Here is a 21,125-nt window from a genome sequence, read left to right as displayed (position 1 = left end):
ATAAAAACTACAATTCCCATAAGGCAATGTGCTGATAAGGAAATACAGTTCGACGTTTTATTTAACTTAATCAAAACAAAATGTTTTGGGCCAGTTCAACAGAACTAAATATTTCAGTTTGAGTCAAAATGATCCAAAATGCAATAATTCATTTAGATTTTTCCAATAAAAAATTGAATTTTTTGGGCAAACTTTCCCACTGAAAATTATGATTTTGTGGAAACTGATTTTCTGACAGAAAATCATTCTAATGGAAAATTCCTGCCCAGTTCGAACATTAAATGATTAGCAAAGGTCACAAAGTGATTCAGTGGCAAGGCTGGGAATAGAACGCACAGCTCCTGACCACTATGGGCTCTAACCACATGATAACACTCATCTTTCCATGAGCAGGGTAATTCTTGCAGTATTTGTGTCTCTGCGAAAATGAGAAAATTCTAGGAATTTTGTAAGAATGCTTCCTATTACAAGACTTCTTTCCAAAGAATATTCAGATAGTAACAGGGACAAGTAAACCAGGGCTCCCAGGAGCCTCTTAGGGGTATTTCTACACCTCAGTTAGACACCTGCGGCTAGCCCATGCCAGCTGACTTGGGCTCACAGGGCTCGGGCTAAGGTGCTGTTTAATTGCAGTGTGAACATGCAGCCTGAGTTCTGGGACCCTCGCAGGGGCCTCAAACCGAGGCTCCAGCCTGAGCCCAAATATCTATACCACAATTAAACAGCCCCTTAGCCTGAATCAGCAGGCATGGTCCAGCTGTGGGTTTTTAATTGCAGCGTAGACATACCCTTACTCTCCAGGCACTCCCAAGCACCAGACTTAGGCTATGTCTACATGACAAATCGACCTACGCTGCACAACTCCAGCTATGTGCATAACGTAACTGGAGTTGACATACCTTAGGTTGAGTTACCGCGGGGTCTACACCATGGGCGGTCAACAGGATAAACTCTCCCATCGACTTACCTTACTCTTCTCGTCGGGGATAGAGTACAGGGGTCGACTGGAGAGCGATCTGCTGTTGATTTGGCGAGTCTTCACTAGACCGGCTAAATTGACCGCCGGTGGATCGATCTCAGAGCGTCGATCCTGGCTGTAGTGTACACATCGCCTTAGACTCATAGACTTTAAGGCCAAAAGGAACCATCATGATCATCTAGTCTAACCTCCTGCATGTTGCAGGTCACAGAACTTCACCCACCCACTCCTGTAACAGACCCATAATCTCTGGCTGAGTAACTGAAGTCCTCAAATCTTGATCTAAAGACTTCAAATGACAGAGAATCCACTATTTACGCTACCTGCATGTATGCCATGCTGCAGAGGAAAGCGAACACCCTCCCCACCCCCAGGCCCAGGGTCTCTGAGAATCTGACCCCAGGGGAAAATTCCCTCCTGACTCTAAATATAGCGATCAGTTAGACCCTGAGCATGTGGGCAAGACCCACCAACCAGACACGTCCGAAAGAATTCTCTGTAGTAACTCAGAGCCCTCCCCATCTAGTGTTTCATCGCTGGCTGTTGGAGATATTTGCTATTCGCAGCAGTCACAGATCACCCATTGTAGTTAGTCTCATCATATCATCTCCTCCATAAACTTTTCAAACACTCTTGTGCCCATTACTTGTGCAGAGACCTGGCACAGTCTAACCCTATCCGCAGTTTAGAATACATGTACTATGGCTACAGCTGCCCTTTGTTCCTTTTTTCAGGAAACTCTCCCCATTTGGACAGTACTATCCTATCCCCATCTCTTAGGGTCATTTAAACAACTCTTACATGTACTTGGGATTGACCTCTCATGACATTGGACTGCAACTTTTGACCCTCAGGGCAAAAGTCTCAAAGGTGGTAGCCCTAAATACGAGCACCAAACCACAGCTCACAGTCATGGTTTGTTGATTTTGGCTACTGTTATACATTTTTGGCCTAATGCTGACAATGCCCATTTCAATGCCTGTTCCCTGGTTCAGAACTAGGCTTGTATATTGTTTCCTTGTGTTGCTCTTTCTTTGGGTTGCTTCTGTGTTCACTACAGATGGGAAATACTGTCCAAGCTACGCCCATAAATCCCCCTGGATTTCTGCAGTCTCACAAGGTTACAGGATTATAGTGGCTGGCAGAATTTGGGTTGCATTATAATTTTATCAGTAGTACTTTAAAACCTATTTCTCCTCTTTGATTTTTTTTGAATAAAAGAGAAATAAGTCTCCTACGGAGGCAAAACATTTGAATTCTTGACAAGGTATAACACACACTTCTGTTTTACAAAGCAGTGCAGCTTGACAGCTATAACCAACAGTCAGCAGATCTTTGTAAAAGAGTTCAAAATGAAGTACTATAACCAGGTCCAGAATGAAAAACATACAGCTGTACCAGTCAGTACAGATCTTGCTGAGTGCTCAAGCAGATTCAAAGAAAGCAGAGGGGAGAATTTCAACCAGTTGTGGCTTAGGTTCAATTAACCAATCAGAAAATGCATTACAAATGTGCTCCAGCCAAGAGAGGAACATGAGGCTTTCCGGCAACTGCTAGCAGTCAGGAAATTGCCCTGTGAGGAAAATTGTGGTTTCTTTAAACTGCTGTCTGCATACCCACTGCTAGCTAATATAATATTTCAGTTTGGACACGTAAGTGACCACTGTTCTCCAATCCAAACAATAATTAGCTGTGTAGCAAAGTCATAGATCACTAATGCATACAACTCAGGGTTTTCTTTAGGCAACAGTGTACGGTAGGCCTTTTACTGTTGCTCTGCTCTTAGTTCAGAGCAGTGATTCTTCAGCTCTCCCAAGCTGAGGGCCACTTTGGTACTTTTGGAGGCTTCCCTCTAAAAATGTGGTGATAATTTTTCGTTTTCAAGAAAGTCAAAATGTTAATGTTGTGATGATTAGATAGAAAATCCAATTACTCTGCAAACTCTGGTAATGTTTTCTACCTGGTCTGTGTATCTACTCTGCACTCTTTTAGCAAACCCTTCATGGTCGTATCGGGCACCACGTAGTGTCCTCGGACCCCAGTGTGACAGTCTCTGTTTTAGTGAATGATTCCATGGACTGTAAGCAGGTTTTATTTAGAAAATTGTCTGTTCCTCATATAAGATGTTTCAGTTTTAAAAGGTATAAAGATATAAAGTTCAAATACTAGCAAGGGTAGCGGGAAGGTTGCTTGTCTGTGTGAATAACCACTGGAAATTGTTCAAAGTGAAAAGATTTTTGGAATCGTGTGTGTGATCTGTTTATTTCTTGCATGTATGTTACTCAGGTTGGAGAGTAAAATTAAACTGGTTTGTTCTTAGCCAGCTTCAGCATCCTGATGTCCAGGTACCTAGTGAGATGGTACAAGATGATTCAGGTTGTCAGTTCCCCAAAAATTGTTTTTCTTGACATTTTCTTAAAACACAGCCTCCTTATTGGGCGTAAGCTAATTGACAGTGGGCCTGATTCTGAGATTTATTGACTGCCCTCAACTCCCATTGATTGATTTTAGTCACAATCAAGAGTGCTTGGAACCCCTCAGGAGGTGCTTCACACCTTCCAGGATTTGGCTCAGCATGTCTTTAACCTTCATAATTATTTTTATTAACCAAATCCAATATCAGAGTCGTGCTTCATACTGAGTTACCCTCAACTTGTTCCTGGTGTGTAAATGGCGGCAGCCAGTTTTCAGCAGACATGCACAAGAGATACGCACTTTGAGGTTTTGCTTAGTGGATCATCCTGATCTTTGGGGAAGCTCCCAACGATATGCTGCTTGCATATTGGCTGTAGTGGGATTTTCTCTTTCTTCTGAAAAGTGGAAACAGTCTGAGACACCTGGTTATAGGCTTAGGAGCTGAAGGCTATTTAATAAAATTAACCTGAGAAGTCAGTGGCCAGAAACAGTTTAGGAGAAAGAAAATATAAGGGAGTAGGATGAGAGAGACACCCTGCTGAAGAACTTAGAAAGGGCTAGGACGCAAAATTTCTCCCAGACTCCTAAAGGAGGTTAGTTGTTCCATCATACTTCAATTTTCCATCCTCCTGCACACCCTGTCCTGTAAGACCAATCCTTCTAATTTAGGAAAATATAGTATTAAAACATAATTTAAAAAAAAGGGTTTTTCTAGAACTTACTAGTTTCCTCTCCAACATGAACACACTCTGGGGTGTTGGGACATGGCCCTTCTCTTTTTCCACAGCCTGGGGGGGTACCCCTCTATAGGACAGCTGCCACTATTTGGGGATCTAAGAATTGGAGCAGAAATTTGTTGACAGGGTCAAAGGAGAGGGAACTACAGCTACACCATGACTTTGAATATGGAGCCTCAGTTGCTTTTGCAGTCCTTGTCTGTGTTCTGTCCTGTGCTACAACCAGGTGAGAGGAGAAATAACAGAATGTTTTTGAAGAGATGATCTTTTAGAAAATTATGATCATTTTGGACAAATAACTATCCTTTCCCCAAATGAGTGACAGGTCCTCAGCCATTCCTCTCCTTGTGACTTCTCTATAATCTCTTTGCTTCCTCATCCTTCTTAACAGCTCCTTCCTCGCAAACCTACTACTGTTGGACCCATGTTTTCTCTGTGTTAGAGCTGAAGTTCTGATTCTGACCTATTTCTGAGCACCCCGAAACTTTATGGAACAAGAAGAGAATGATTATACTATGGATCCTCATTTTACAACTTGAGCCCTCTATCTATCTTAGGGTAGTATACTACTGAGTATTTAAGCATTGCAATGCACAGTTGCCTAGTGGAATTCTCAGCCCCAAGTTAGGCACCTAGGCTCCAATGCATTGTTTGGGAGAGATAGGTGCCAAATAATTTAAAGGATTCTCAGAAGCCAGCAAGCTCAGCCGGGAGCCGCATAAGTTAGCCAGGTGTAAATGCAGAGAGAAGCAGGCCCTTCCGTGTGAAATTAATAGCAATAGTGCAGTCCCTCTTGGAGTTTCTGGCACTTCTCCTTTTCCAGAATCCAAACTCTGCTTGGGGTAAGGTTTATGTCTTTGATCTTTAGGGGTCTTTTTCTGTAGGGTTAAGCATTACGAGGGGGGAGTCAGTGTTTTCATTCTTTTGTCTCCAGCTCCCTTGGCGATTGTTCTGGGCTTTGTGGTACCAGAAGTTTTCTCTCAGGTTTCATCTGCTGAAGTGGGGAGAGAGCCCAGGGTGATCACAAACAGTTCTGTCTCCCTCCCTGAGGACTTTGAAAGAGGAAGCAGACCTCTAGTGGTCTGACCCACATCTCCCGCAGCTCCTCACCGAGAAAGAGAAGGCTGCATGCAGGTCCCTGAAAATCTCTGAGGTGCACAAATTTACAAGCTTTGGGCTTTCCTGTCTGAGGTGTTCTTTGCTCTATGGGAAGCCACAGAGCACGCAACTTGTAAAGGGGCAAGTGGCTGATATCTTTTGGGTGCTGTACTTGTGTTCGCGGGATTTTTCACACAGAAAGCTAGAGGATTACTAAGGAGGGAAATCTCAGGCTTTATAGAATAGTGGGGGAAGACAAGGAAAAAACCTTATTCAGTTCAGATAAGCATTTGCGGTTCGTCCATCACTGTTAGGGATTCTAGCATACAGAGAGAGGTATGCTGACACATTACGTATGTACAGTGTGTCCTGTTATTTGATTTATGTTCTGAGTACGTGTTTCTCTTAAATTAGCCTAATGTGCAACCTTGCTTTTTCCTAAGTAGTTGTGACAGGAACTTCAGGGCCAGAGTGTTTAGAATTGCAGATTGTCTGGCAACCCAAATAAATGTTTAATCTTAATATGACAAATTACTTAAGGCTGTCACTCTTTCCAATTACTATGCAAGACTGAATGAGTACTGTATAGTAAATTTTGGATTTGATTACAGAAATATACTTGCTCCTGGGCTGAAAGTGTCTTAACAGAAACGGTTTACAGCATGTCTTTAAAAATTGATTTAAGTGTTACATCTATTACTGGCCCAGGCTTTCCAGTATCTGCCATGGGTTATTATAGACAATTCATTCAGATGTTGTTTAAGTGGTGGAAGCTTGCTGGGAAATACAATGGATTTCAGCCAATATGCTAATTTTGATATTTTAGCATTTTATAGAATTGTGAACTCAGAGCAAATCATTTTATAATGATTTGCTGATGTAATTAAACTTATAGGGCAAATTCATCCCTGATGTAACTAAGTTATTTCCACCAGAGTTATGCTAAGAATGAATTTAGCCTATGATTCTTCTTCTTTTTCACTCCTATTATAACAGAGAAGGGAATAAAAACAATGAACACGTATTAAAATTCAGCAATCTGGCTATCTTGTAACTGCCTCATTGACATTGTTTTATCCCTCCTCCTGCATAGAGTAGGTTACAGTGATCGCAAAGAAAGGCCCTTCTCAGTACTGGTACTTATTAGCAGTAGGCTGCCCCACGTGGATCGATGCGTTCCTTAGGGTTTCTTGTCTCCTGTTGGCTGGTCACACAAGTCTCATGGAACATTCAGATTGTAACATTTTTTCTTTGACACAATAACAGTCAAACCAGCATCTCCGATCTTGGTTCCAAGCGCACTGGTTTGATTGCCAGCCACACTGCAACAGCTTCCCTAAGCAAAGGCTGGGTCCTGGCATGGAGTGATCTTTGCCTTCTCTCTTCCTGCTGGCCCCTGTCCGCAGCTCCTTAGATAGCAGCTTCCTGCTGTTTTTAAGGTTAAAGAACAGGTAAAGAGATGCACTTTACACAGCGGCCAGTGGGGTAGGGCAAGGCCTAGTGTGTTATTTCTTGCATGGGAGAGGGGGATGGGGATGGAGATGGAGATGGGGAGCAGGCAGAGTGTGATGGAGAAGGGACCAGGAAACATGGAGCAAACAAGGCCAGATCAATACAATACACATTCATAGCCCAAAAATTTAAGTGTCCTCTCTCTGGTCTTCATCTTTTAGTCTCAAGGCACTGGTGCTGCCCAGGGATCAAAGGTTGCAAATCCCTGTCTTTTCCCAGAGCTATCCTTAGCCAGCTCTGTAGTTCCTACTCCACCCACAAGCTCTTCTTTCTTGTGATTTCTCACGGGCACACCACTTCTCCACTGGGAGCATATGGGACAGAGCAGTAGCTCCTTTCTTGGGCCAGCCACCAGAGCTGTGGCTGCTGTACATGATAGCTGACTGGTTAGCCAGGCAGCCACTACAAAGAGTCATCTTGCCCACCTGACTCCTCTCATTGATTTGGACACAGTGGCCAAGGAGAACAAACACAGGAGGTGGATTTTAAGCAGCAGGCCACAACTTTATTAAATGGAACACGAGGAGGGGCGTTACCTACCCTGTCACCCAGACTCTCACATATCAGGCATTCTAAGTAGTTCCAATTGTGGTGTTACAGGGTCCCTACCATACAACCTATAACTTGGGGTGGACCCTCCTTAAGTACCCCCAGGGCTCAGCTCACTTTTTTGAGTGCTACCCCACCCCTACCACAGAAGGTACAAAAGTGGGGGACCTTGGCCTGCAAAAGCCACAAAGTCTCCCCCATCGCACATCAACAAAATTCCCGGTCTTTTAGTTCTGGGAACTAAACTGTGCTGGAAACCGGCACAAGTTGTGCTGAACTAATATCCTTACCAAGTACTCCCATTAATTACTAAATCCCATTCCTAGTTAACTCAACTTTGCCTCCAGAATGCTGTGAGGAAGGTGAACAAACCTACCAGGCCTATGCCAATTTGCCCCCTACAGGATGAAAAGATTCCTTCCTGACTCCAAAACAGGCGATCGGTTAGACCTTCAGCATCTGCAAACACAGTCCCGAAGCTACCAGTACGGGAAAGGGGGCTGCTTAAATGGAACAAAAGAAGACTCCACTTGACCCAGGCTAGGGTTTAAATTAATGAAAGGGGAGAGTGAGGGACCATTCAGTTCCCTTCATCATCAGAATGGTCAATTAGTGGCTGGAAACTCGAGGGGGGGAGTGTGTGTTCTCCTACCCTTACCAGTGGCCCCATCAAGTTTTCCACCTGTTGAGGTTGGTGGGTGGCACTGTTGCTGTTCTCCTGCCTGCCAGCTGTCTAATAGTCATTATTTATTGTTCCCTTGTTTATAAAAAGTCTTCAGTCAGGCAGCAGAAATACTGCCACCTGCCCAGTCACAGCTCATGACCAACGAATTGCAGATCTTTGAGGTGAACTGTTTGGAGACACCTTATAGGCTGAGATTTGTTCATCTGAACTGATCATTGAATTGTTGCAAGTAGCAAATCGATTAGTAGAGATCAGAGTGTGCTCCTGATTGAGCCCTGCACAGAAAAGAAGGGCAAAATTTGCACCTGTCATCATTATTATTATTTGTACTGTGGAAATGCCTAGCGCCTTAGTGATGGGCCAGGACTCTCTTGTTCTAATAATTTGATCAAGGGCCTTTTCTTTGCATACAAACTCAAGAGGAGAGCTCTAAGGAGGAGAGCATCAGCGTTCTGTTTCACTACAGATTGGTTTAATTATTCAGATATTAGCAGCTTTATTGTTCATTTGGCAGAGTCTGATTTTTGTTGACATCTGTCATGCCGACATCTCTCAGCTTCTTGAGTGAGATTTCTCTGTAGCCAATGGAGTTTGAAAAAAGTCAATTACAGGATCCCTCTTGTTCTGATAATTTTCTTAATTGTGGTGTTTTTTTTTTAATGTCAGCTTTGATCAGTGTTGGGAATTCTTGTGCATTTTCATTATTTGCAGCTATGTTGCTTTTCTGTTGTTTCAGTGACTTACCTGGATGTTGTCTATTTCAGAATGGCTCTGTGGGCCAAATTTTGCATTTACTTACTCTGGTATAAATCAGTAGTGCCCCAGACTTACACCAGCATAGGTGAGACCAGAGGTTTGGTCTATAAGTACTTAAAAAATTAAAAAATATAGACATGAAAGAATAAAAAGAATGTGTTGCAGTTCTATCCTCAACGACATCTTGGGGAGTTAGAGAAGGAAAACATGGTGGGCAGGCCCTGGGAGATCAGCAGTTAGGAGGAGTTTGGAGGGTTATTTGTGTGGAGGAAAGGATGGGATAAGAAGTTGAGGCTGATCATACTAGGTTTCAGACCTGCAGTGTAGTTTATTGAAGGAGAATATTTTAATGCCTGATGGTCAGATTAGAAATGTTGACGCAGCACAGTCTAGTGGATAGATTATGAGACTGAGAGTTCGGAGGCCTGGGTCCTATACCCAGTTAAGACCCAGGCAGACTGCGAAGAGCTGCAAAAAGGATCTCTCAAAACTGGGCAACAAAATGGCAGATGAAATTTAATGTTGATAAATACAAAGTAATGCACATTGGAAAGCATAATCCCAACTATACATATAAAACAATGGGGTCTAAATTAGCTGTTACCACTCAAGAAAAAGATCTTGGAGTCATTGTGGATAGTTCTCTGAAAACATCCAGTCAATGTACAGTGGCAGTCAAAAAAGCGAACAGAATGCTGGAAATAATTAATAAAGGAATAGATAATAGGACAGAAAATATCATGTTGCGTCTATATAAATCCACGGTATGCCCACATCTTGAATACTGTGTGTAGATGTGGTCGCACCATCTCAAAAAAGATGTATTGGAATTGGAAAAGGTTCAAAAAAGGGCAACAAAAATGATTAGGGGTATGGAACTGCTTCCATATGAGGAGAGATTAGTAAGACTGGGACTTTTCAGCTTAGAAAAGAGACAACTAAGGGGAGAGATGATTGAGGTCTATAAAATCATGACCAGAGTAGAGGAAGTAGATAAGGAAGTATTGTTTACTATTTCTCATAACACAAGAACTAGGGGGGTCACCAAATGAAATTAATGGGCAGCAGGTTTAAAACAAATAAAAGGAAGTATTTCTTTACACAGCGCACAGTCAACCTGTGGAACTCCTTGCCAGAGAATATTGTGAAGGCCAAGACCATAACAGGGTTCAAAAAAGAACTAGATAAATTCATGGAGGATGTGTCCATCAATGGTTATTAGCCAGGATGGGCAGGAATGGTGTCCTAGCCTCTGTTTACCAGGAGCTGGGAATGACCAACAGGGGATGGATCACTTGATTACCTGTTCTGTTCATTCCCTCTGGGGCATCTGGAACTGGCCACTGTCAGAAGACAGGATACTGGGATAGATGGACTTTTGGTCTGATCCAGTAGGGCCATTCTTATGTTATGTTATACGCAACTGTGCCACAGGTCTTGAGCAAATCATGCTCCCTCTTTGTGCCTCAGTTTCCCTGTCCTTGTAAAGTTCATGGCATGCCAATGGAGCTTTTCACATGGATAAGTATTTATTAATGAAAGAAAAAAGTTGGGTCAAGGAGGAAGATTTGATTTTAAAAAATTAACAATACAGTGATAAAGAGCAACCTTAGAGTAAGTATGTTATCTGTTCCAGTTGTTTTTATTGTTAGCATGCATACAAACTCCAGAACCACAGAGCTATTGTGCATGTAATCTTTCTTTTGGCACTGCCTAAGTGGGAAGTAAGCCATTGTTGATAGGGTGATAGTGCTGTCCCATGGGCATTCAGAGCATTGGAGGGTCACATGGTGAGAAAACAACACTAGTGTCCTGTGGTTTACCCTTTCCCTACCCCATAGGTGACTTTTATGCTGTCCTGGCAAGAGGACTGGAGTACTTTGCCTTTAAGAAGAGATCTTGATTACACTGCCACCATAAATTGTTTTGTTGTTTGCTTTTTGTATCATTAAAAGGCCAAGATAGTGTTGAACTTTCTACTAGGCACAGTGTTGTCAAAGATACCCCTTCCATTTTATCTCCCTTTCATAAAGACTGTGACATTGGCATGCAACTTTTGTTTAACGTACTGTTTAGAAATGTTCATATTAAGATTATGAAGCTAATTTGCTAATCTTTCTCCCTATAATCCCTAGAAAAAGAACAGCTGCACTACCAAAACCATGCTATTTACACATGATCTGTTGGCCCGGGCAGCCTGCAAAATTCCAAAGATCAAAGTTTAAAAAAAAAAGTGTCAATCCTTTATAATTCCCTGAGTTTAAGTGTACGATACCACAAAATCTGTACTTACAGCTGATAAATATTTCTGCTGAGCACCAGTCTGCTGCGTGTGTGGGTGTAGTGTCTCCTGGTACTATAGCTTTAACTCAAGGCAGTTTGATAACCATAAAGTAAGGTAAGACAAACAGAGCTCAATACTTAATTGTAATGAAATATTTGTCTGGTTTCTCAGTCATTCCTTTTAAATTAAAACAAACCATGTTCAGGATTTTCTTTTTCTTGAATGAAATGTTTTTGCAGAGGGCAGTTAGTTTATTTTTTTTTTACTGCCTATGTGGGAAAACGAGCACATTTGTTTAAGGATAAACTGGGAAGTCTGTGGTTTTCAGCATGCACATTTTGTGTAATATTTATACAGAGTATTATTTAATAGAGCTTATAAATATTTATCATATGCTGCAGCCCTTTGATCATAAGTACTTGTTTCAAAAGCTGTCCTGTCCCTCCTGCAACTCATGAAGGAGGAGGTGATTGGTGCCTTATTACTCTGAAAGGATGTTGGCTCAATGGCCTGTTTGAGTTTGGTAGCTCCTTTTCCCCTCATATCTGGTGTTCCTATTTTTCTGCTTGCAAAGTCCAAATAATAACATTAAAAAATCAAAGGCTTGAATGCTGCGTGGGCAGAGCTCCATTGAAGTTGAGGCTGTTCCACAGCAACAGAAAGCTACTTACTTGGAGCCCATTGCAGGATGCGGGCTAAATATCTCTATGTTCTTGTGCCACAAGGGGCAGAGGCATCCTCTGCTCAGAGTGAACCAGGGGTTAATCTCAGCTCAGCTTCTCCCTCCTTGCACATGTGCTCAGGCAAAGAACTGCAAATTGGGTTTGTGAGAAACAGTGAGTCGAATGGCCTGTGGGGGAAAGCTAGGCTCCACCACCAGGATTCGTAGCAGTGGGTTGAATACCAAGATGAGGAGTTTTGTTTCCTTTTCAGCTTCCTTTATTTTATTTTGCTTCTTATTATTAACATTATTCCTGAGGCAAAGACCTTGTTGACTGTATCAGTGTTTTTTCTGCTGTATCCTGCTCCCACTTACCCTGTTTTCCTCAGAATCAGGGTGGATAAAAATTGATTTTTTTTAATACGAAAATTGGACTTTTATTTTACATGAGGTTTTTTAAAAAAAATTAAATTAAATACAGATTTATTTGTTAAAAATAAACCTTCTTCAAATTAAATTTTAAATTGACAACCATGTTCAGATCTAAACTACTTATAATAGAGTTGTCATTTAAATTAAATACAAAACAGTAATAAGCCGCACATGTTTGCTGCCACCTTTTAAAGAAAGTCAAACCGCTGAACTGGTGGAAGTCACTGGCTAAAGGCCTTGAACCAGAGCTTGCTGAAGAGCTAAACCAGCTTTGGACAGCAGTAACCTCTTCTGCAGATGGAGAGAGAATATTTTCTTCATTTCGGTTTGTTCAAATAGTTCAGTTCAATAACTAGTTTATTCAAAAATAAGAAACCACGTGGCAGTTGAAAAAGCAGTGTTCCTCTTCCAATCAATGAATAAAAACTAGCTATGAGAGGACGAGTTCAAAAATCTTGAAGGACATGACGTCCAGAAACAATCAGTTCAATTAACTAGCTATAACTAATATTTCCCTTGTTTAATAAATCAGTTAGTTTTAAATACAAAATATTTTGATAAACTTTTTTCCCTATGTATTGAGCACATTTAAGGTATTTTTATTTAACTGATTAAAAACAAATGTAAAATTCTGTTTTTGTGCATTTTAATTGATTTGAATTTCCATCCAAATAGAGCTTGACACAAATCACAAGTAAAAAATTAATAATCTAATAAATAAGAAATGCATCATTTACCATTTTCTAATGTAATACAAAATGTAAAAATAAAAAATCTGAATAAAGTAAATTAAGCTATATAATTGAATAAATAAACATATATAGATACATTATATATTCCTGGGTAGCAAAAAGAAACATCAAATTTAGTGACAGGTTTCTGAGTAGCAGCCGTCTTAGTCTGTATTCGCAAAAAGAAAAGTAGGACTTGTGGCACCTTAGAGACTAACCAGTTTATTTGAGCATGAGCTTTCGTGAGCTACAGCTCACTTCATCGGATGCATACCGTGGATGCATCCGATGAAGTGAGCTGTAGCTCATGAAAGCTTATGCTCAAATAAATTTGTTAGTCTCTAAGGTGCCACAAGTCCTCCTTTTATCAAATTTAGTGTAAAGGCTATATTTTGTTGCAAATCAGCATGTGTTAATGGTTACCAACCAATGACAATCAACCTTTCTTTAGCCAAACAACTAAAAAGTACAAATGCAAAACATGAGTAAAATCGAGGCAAGGTTTTCTGCTTGCCAATTTAAATCATGATCAAAATAGGTGAAATAAATTGCTTTGGTTTAAATCAGTCCACCCTGCTCAGAATCATATTAACTGCAACAATTCTACAATAGCAACCTGATTAATAGAAAAGAGGGAAGAAAGTATTTGTTGCATAAATTACATAGAGAACTTCCGTTTCAGGTTCCAAGCCATGAAGTTTGGATTGGGATCCACCTCTGGCTCTTAACTTACTTGGATCTAGTGTTATGAGTCCTAGTTCAGAATCCTTTCTGTGACCAAGGGATTATTTTGTAAACAAAATTGAACACATGCTCTCTCTTTAAATTTATGATCAAACACGTGGGCCAAGTCCTTTCTACCAACCTCTCTGTTCAGGTTTTAGTTTTGCAGGGATTTGGGCTGTTCACCAGAGAGCCCAGTCAGTGACATTTGTGATGAAGAGATAACAGTGCTTTCTTGTGGATCCAGATGACCTGTAGGTGCACTAGATCATGTTGCAGAGACGTCCTTTGAACAAGCTCAGTGGCTCAGAATGACCTTGTTGCAAGTGATAGGTTTGAAAAAAAGGTTAATGTTTATGTTAGTTTATTTTTATTGTAAAATATTAAGTTACTGCTTCTAAAAGTTTAATCAAGAGTCATTACTCAGAGAGAGACTAGTAAAAAGAGATGAGGAATTTGTCTTTCAGGAGTTTGCTAATTGACTTACTCTTGGTGACTGTCAATCAAATTGCAGAAGTCAAATAGTGTTTGTTCATAGACTGTAATATATACAGTATAGGTACATAAATAATCTGCTGTTCACATGGCCACACGCACGCACATTGCCTTGGTTGCTTAGTAAGGGAAAAAGGAAAGTAAACATTATATGGGTTGACTGGGTTCTAGTTTTCAAATGCTTGTGGTGAGAATCCATTGCAAAGCCATAATTTTAAGTGCTGAGTAGCGATGTACTATATAGTTTAATTCTCTAACATCTGTTAAAGTTGCCCTCTGTGTAGCAAAAAAACATTAAGGATCTAAAATCAAGGCTGCCATATATGGAAGAGGAATAAAAAATTAGAAGTAGTTCTCTCTCTCTCTCTGTCTCTCTCTCTCTCTCTGTCTCTCTGTGTAAAGTATTCTTTTTGATTTCCATATTCTGTGAAAGACCTTAAAACACCATTTTTCTATTTTAAAAATGAAATCCAGTTAGTTACTTTTCTCATGGTTCTTTCTTTTTTTAAAATGAGTCAGCAGTCAGAGGCAGTGCCAAACTAAAGAGAAACAGAGGGAAATGCATGAGATAATATCAAGAACAGTATAGTTAGTGATATTTCTAACAAGTAGTTATCAACATTTGCAGCCAACTTTCTAAACTTTGTTTTAGGAAAGCCAGTGTGAAATTACAATGGGAACATTATCTTTTGCAGATGATGCCTAGCAATCCAATCAACAGTCAAAAAATAAGTTGCAGAGCAGGATGCAGATTGTTGTAATGGGCATCCCCAAACTGGGATAGATGTAGTAATAATTACTGGAGTCAGTGAATGTGACCTCTGTAATCTGACAGAGATATTAATCTGTGTCACCCTGACCAGGTCATGTGACTAGGGCCAGGAAATAATGTCAAGTTTCTTACCAGTACTCTTAAGTATCAGACTGTTGTTAGAGCAGACTAAAGGTATATAGTTACCATTATTACATTTTACCAGTCTTTACCTGAACAACTGATCTTGCGTAATAAGACCACTGTTCAGTAGAGCCTGTGCTCCTCTTGCCCAGTGGAACTCGAAAACCAGCCGCAGGTAGCAGATAGTGGGGCAGATAGTCCCCAGTCACTTATTTCATGTCTTAGTGAGTTTTCTTAGAAAACAAGCACACTTATTAGTAGGATCCTACCAAATTCATGGTCCATTTTGGTCAATTTCACAGTCATGGGATTTGAAAAATAAATGTCATGATTTCAGCTATTTAAATCTGAAATTTCACAGTGTTGTAATTGTAGGGGATCCTGACCCAAATTGAGGGTACTGACCCAAAAAGGAGTTGTGGGGGGTTGCAAAGTTATTGTAGGGAGGTTTGCGGTACTGCTACCCTTACTTCTGTGCTGTTGCTGGCGGCGGCTCTGCCTTCAGAGCTGGGCATCTGGAGAGCGGCGGCTGCTGGCTGGGATCCCAGCTCTGAAGGCAGAGCTGCCGCCAGCAGCAGCGCAGAAGTAAGGAAGGCATGGTATGGTATTGTCACCCTTACTTCTGCACTGCTGCTGGCGGGGCGCTGTCTTCAGAGCTGGGTGCCCGGCCAGCAACCACCACTCTCCGGCCGCCCAGCTCCGAAGGCAGTGCAGAAGTAAGGGTGGAAATATGGCAACCTCCTTAAAATAACCTTACGACCCCCCTGCAACTCCCTTTGGGGTCAGGACCCCAAATTTGAGAAACACTGGTCTCCCCCGTGAAATCTGTATCGTATAAGGTAAAAGCACACAAAAGACCATTTTTCACATCGGGAGACCAGATTTCACAGTCCATGATGTGTTTTTCATGGCCGTGAATTTGGTAGGGCCCTACTTATTGGCTGTCCATCCCACCCACATCTGGGCTTTTGAACATCTCACTAGTACCCTCTCACTGGACTCATGATCCTGTGACCTTCCCCCCGCACTCCCTCACCCCGGGAGTTTCTAATCAAGAAATTCCTGATTGGGCAATGTTGAATGTTCTTAAGTTGCTAGTAATGGCAGATCCAAAACTCTTGGGTTATTGTAGAGGTATCCCATGATGTAACTCCTACTTAGAAGGTCACAAAAGCAGGTCAGAGAAGAAGTGGTGGTGAGATTTGTTGGTAAACTCCTACCTAAATATAAACTATCTGAAATTGAGAGGAAACTTGCAACTTGGCACCAACACTACAACCTGTTGTCAATCCCTGCCTAACCAGTTTCTGGAGTGTTGAATAAGATGGGACAGATATGTACAGCCGCAACATTGCTCTTCTTTTAACATCTCCTTCAAAGTTGCCTCTGCTCTGATACCTAGAAAAGACTCAAAACTATCTACTTCTACTTGTTGTTCCTAATTCAGTCACTTCTTTGTGACCCTTTCCTCCTCGTTTGGCAGTTGCCTTGCCAAATGCTGAGATTGTGAGCTCTTTGGGGCACGGGCAATTTTTTTAAAAATTTCATATGTCCCTTATGATCTCGGTAGGGGGCTCCCACAACTGAAGTGATCAGTAATAATGGTGACTACATCATATCTTGCTGCTAATTCAGTATGATGCTGACCTCACCAGCCACACAACATAAACAGGTGCTTTTTCAAGCACAACAGTACTGTGTTGAAACTCATTCTTGGTGATAGACCATCCTGGACAGATAATCATAGCTTTAAAGATATTTAATTTTAGAAGAAAAGTTGTGGTTTCAGGAATAAAAGCATAGAAGAACTTGTAAAAAATTCTAAAATGTAGTATTCTTTATTTGAACTTTGTGACCAAATACACCTCTGTATCCATACCCTGTACACCACTGTAATAATCTTTGTGCAAACTATGTCTTGTGAGGTATCATTTGAAAACTAGTAATTTGCTGGTCAGTAATATCATGGTGAAATGTATGTAGCAACATCATGTGTAAAGTTATGAAATCCCCTGGAATAATGTTGGAAGCACATGTTCAAACCCACATAGCCCTGATTAGGCAGGACTGGTCAAGCAGGTGTTAAAGAAGGGAATTTATGTTTAAACTCAGTTTACATATATGTAATAAACAAGGCCTTTGAAACAGCAAGAGGGAGACTAGGCAAATTTGCATTTTAGCAAACAACAGCATGAAGCCTCCTCCATGACGAGACCCCATGTCTCCATCCTTTGCAGGAAGGAATTTTATCCAAGGGTAACACTCAGGAAAATGCATTTCAAAGGGTGACTGAACTATAAAAGTAAGAGGCAAAAACACCCCAAGTTTTTGTGGTAAGAACTTCACCTTGAACCAAGTCTAGTTTAAGTTTAGAAACCACTTTATCTTTATTTCTCTTGTAACCATTTCTGATTTTAATGTGTTATACTTGTACTCACTTAAAATCTGTCTCTTTGTAGTTAAATAAACTTGTTTTATTCTTTAATTAAAACTAGTCCGGTGTTGTGAATTGTTTGAATAACTCAATTTAGATGTAGTAGATGGTTGTACATTGAGCCCCTTAAAGGGGCAATGGACCTAATATATCTGGACTGTGGGCAGAACGCACATTTTTTGGGGAAAATTTGAGACTGGGAGTGTGTTGGGGTCACCCTGCAAATGATAACCAAGGCTGATGGAAGCCAGAGTTTGACAGATTTGTGGCTGCTGCTATAACAGACATTCAGGGTGTTATTTGGATGCAGGCAGGCTGTTTGTGAGCAGCCCAGGTGGGAGCTACAGCAGCAAAGTGTTGAGAACACCCAAGCTTGCAGGACAGGGGTGATACAACCTCTCAGTGGTCTGGATTGCATCCTGGAATGTCATAAACATCCAGTAGGGTTGTGGTCTTAAAGGAGAGGGCTCTCACTGTTTTCAGTATATCACTGTTTTTTTGGAACTGGTTCAGAAGGCACCTGGCCACTGAAGTCCTATTCCTGCAAAGAGTTATACATACACTTAATTTTAAACATTTGAGTAGTCCTGCTGAGTCCATGGGGGCTACTCACGTGCTTAAAGTTGAGCACGTGTGCAGGTCTTTGCAGAATCAGGGCTTAGCATCTGATTCTACTTCCATTGACTCCAGGCCCTTGGTAAGCAGAGAATTTTATTGAGAGCAAATAAAACCAGTCATCTATGCTGTGTTCCACTTTGCTTCTGGATAGATTTTAAGATGTTGATTTTAACTGATATAGCCCTAAATGCCTGGGACCTGCAGGTTGCCTCTCTCTTTCTGCCATACTGCCCCATCTGAGTTAGCAGAGGTGGTCAAACTGGAATCCTCTTGATGTGGCAAGAGATGAAGCTTCTGGTAGAGTGACCTCCAGGAGGGAACCATGACTTTTTAAGGTTGCTTTCCCCACACATTGACTTTCTGGGTACATTGCAAGGTTGATCTGTTTCTGTGGGCATTTGGGGAGAGTAGGGGTATAATGGTGAAGGATTGAGCTGGTGCTTTTTGGCTGGATTGTTTTAAAGGGGTCTGTCTGTCTATAAAACTGGCGGTGTACTTAGAATCCTAGAATATCAGGGTTGGAAGGGACCTCAGGAGGTCATCTAGTCCAATCCCCTTTTCAAAGCAGGACCAATCCCCAATTTTTGCCCCAGATCCCTAAATGGCCCCCTCAAGGATTGAACTCACAACCCTGGGTTTAGCAGGCCAATGCTTAAACCACTGAGCTATCCCTGCCCCCCACTTAAGTGACAGCAGGGTAACTGGAGCTGTTGAGTAGGAGCGTTTTTTATCAGTCTAATAATCAAAATTAATAAATAACGGTGAGGCATTTGTAAAAGGGGGTGGAGCTGGATGAATATGAGCTGGAATCGCAGGCAAGACATGTCGTTGTGGGGAAAATGTAAAAAAATGAACAAACAATAAAATCATGATTGTTAAAATATGGCTGGTAACTTGTGTGAACTGTTTTGTTTGACATCTGGAGAGATTTTTTTGAGCTGATTTTCTTTTTGGGATGTGTGTGTAATTCTTTGGTATTTTTTAGTGACTTCACATGTGCCCAGAGACTATGATTGACTAGTAGTTTTTGATTTCTGCAAAATGAAAGTTTTAGTCTAATTGTGCAGGTTTCTCTGGTGTGATTTATTATTCATAAAGGCAGCTGGACTTTTAGGTGCTTATCTGAACCTTCAAACCATTAGTTTCAACTATAATTTGCAATTCTCTCAGCTTGACTGAGATATAAATGCTCACCTGATTGGATGAATGGTCACGTTTCTATCATGCATAATCTTGTTTGCAAATTTGATGTTTGCTTTCCAGAAACATTTATGTCACTAAAGCTCAAGTACAGGAATATTTGCAGAAAAAGAACACAAGCCGTAGGAGGACTGAAGAAGCAATTAATTTAAAAATTATAGTGAAGACTTGCAAAAATTGTTCTGCTCTGCTACCAAACAGTCAAAATGGCTACATAGGATCTGCACTTTGTTTTATGTGGTACAACTTTTCGTCATCACTATCAACATCATCACCATAATTATTTATCGGTAAAATGCTAATGTGTTTCAAACCAGATTTCTTTTTACTTGTTGTGCTTTTACAGGCTTATTTAAAATGCAGCGTGAGAAGCAGGATCCAGTAAATTACTATGTTGGGATTGATGTTGGAACAGCAAGTGTTCGTGCAGCTTTGGTAGACCAATTTGGGACAATAGTGGCACATGCGGATCAGTCAATCCAAATTTGGGAACCCAAACCAGACCACTATGAGCAATCCTCGGATGACATCTGGGCTGCTTGTTGCACAGTCACAAAGGTATATGTAGGGGACTAAAAAAATGGAAGGAATGTATGCTTCAGGTAGTACTTAACTCCTATAATGGGACGCAGGCTAGCAGTCAGTGCCTTCCACCTCCCATTCCGTTGTGCATGCTCTACTATACAGTACAGTTGATTGATCATAAAATTTTTTTTTTTTGCACCAAAGTACTTTCTAGATACAGATGATGGTAGCTTCTCAGACACTATCCTCATTTTATAGGTGGGGAACTGGAGGACCAGAGAGGTCGTGTGACTTGTCCAAGGTCACAATTGAATCTGTGAAACAACTGGAAATAGAAGCCAGGGTATTAAGATCAGTGGGAGCTTCATCACTGACTTCAGTGAGCATAGGATTCGGTCCCAGGTTTCCTGATTCATTGGTCTGAGCCTTATCCACAATTGTTTGCAGTGTTGTTGTAACCGTGTTGGTCCCAGGAGATGAGAGAGACAAGGTTGACGTGGTAAGATCTTTTATCGGACTCTGTTGGTGAAAGACAAACTTCCAGGCTTCACAGAGCCCTTCTTCAGGTCCTGTGGAGCTTGAAAGCTTGTGTCTTTCACCAACAGAAGCTGGTCCAATAAAAGATATTACCTCACCCCCCCTTGTCTCTCCCTTATACACAAGACCATCCTCCCTTTTGGGAGTCAAGGATGCTCAAAACCTACTGGCATGTACAACTGACTTGATGGTGAGCAACTGGACTGCACTGGGGCCAAAAAGGGGGCTCATTATTCAGCTGTTGAGGGAGAGGTGAGACACTGTAAGCTCTTTTGGGCAGGGAAGGTGCTTAGTACAGTGAGCTCCTGATCCTGACTGAGGGCTCTGGGCACGACTATAATACAAATGTGAAGAAATACAGGGACAAAAATACTGGCATACGGGTCATTGGTTTACATATTGTGAAACTGAATAAACCCTACTATGCTGAATATATAAGGGATCACCTCTCCCTCTCTCTCTTGTATCTATTGGGCAGGAATCTTAATTTATACATCCCCTTAGTAAAAGTGTACGGTGACCTTGATTGGCAGTGAATGTAAAAAGGCACTTTTGTCCTTCTTAAAAATGCCACAATCTTAGGCTGCTCTGTGTTCGGAGGTTGGCTCTTTAAATATTCATAAGATGCCTGGTAATTTGCAGATGGACAGTTCACCATTCTCTTGTTATTGATCAGCCTTTTCAAACATTAATGAGCCTGGCTCTGCAGCAAGTGCCCTGATATGAATAAGATGGAGGGGGAGAGGGAAGAGTGACTAGCTGGATAAGCAAAGCAGCCCTTTTACTCTGCCTGTTTAATTTTCTCTGTCTTTATAAATTGCTTTGCTGTTGCCCTCGGGCATCCTTTTACCCCTAAAAT

The 21,125-nt window shown here is 41.3% G+C and overlaps 1 protein-coding gene across 4 annotated transcripts in view; it reads left to right on the top strand.

Moving 5' to 3' along the window:
- Positions 1–2,495: 2,495 nt before the first annotated feature.
- FGGY (FGGY carbohydrate kinase domain containing) overlaps positions 2,496–21,125 on the top strand; it is a 233,195-nt gene continuing 214,565 nt past the window's right edge. For all 4 annotated transcript variants that reach the window (XM_075131802.1, XM_075131803.1, XM_048859626.2 and 1 more), the window contains exons 1-2: positions 2,496–2,631; positions 19,551–19,762. In XM_075131802.1, the coding sequence (XP_074987903.1) occupies positions 19,562–19,762 (201 nt within the window). In that variant the 5' untranslated portion in view covers positions 2,496–2,631; positions 19,551–19,561. The remainder of the gene's footprint in view (positions 2,632–19,550; positions 19,763–21,125) is intronic.

This window comes from Caretta caretta, chromosome 8 (genome assembly GCF_965140235.1).
Source record: "Caretta caretta isolate rCarCar2 chromosome 8, rCarCar1.hap1, whole genome shotgun sequence".
NCBI classification, from domain to species: Eukaryota; Metazoa; Chordata; order Testudines; family Cheloniidae; genus Caretta; species Caretta caretta.
The sequence above is the reverse complement of the archived record's forward strand: the minus strand, read 5'-3'. Positions and strand labels throughout refer to the sequence as shown.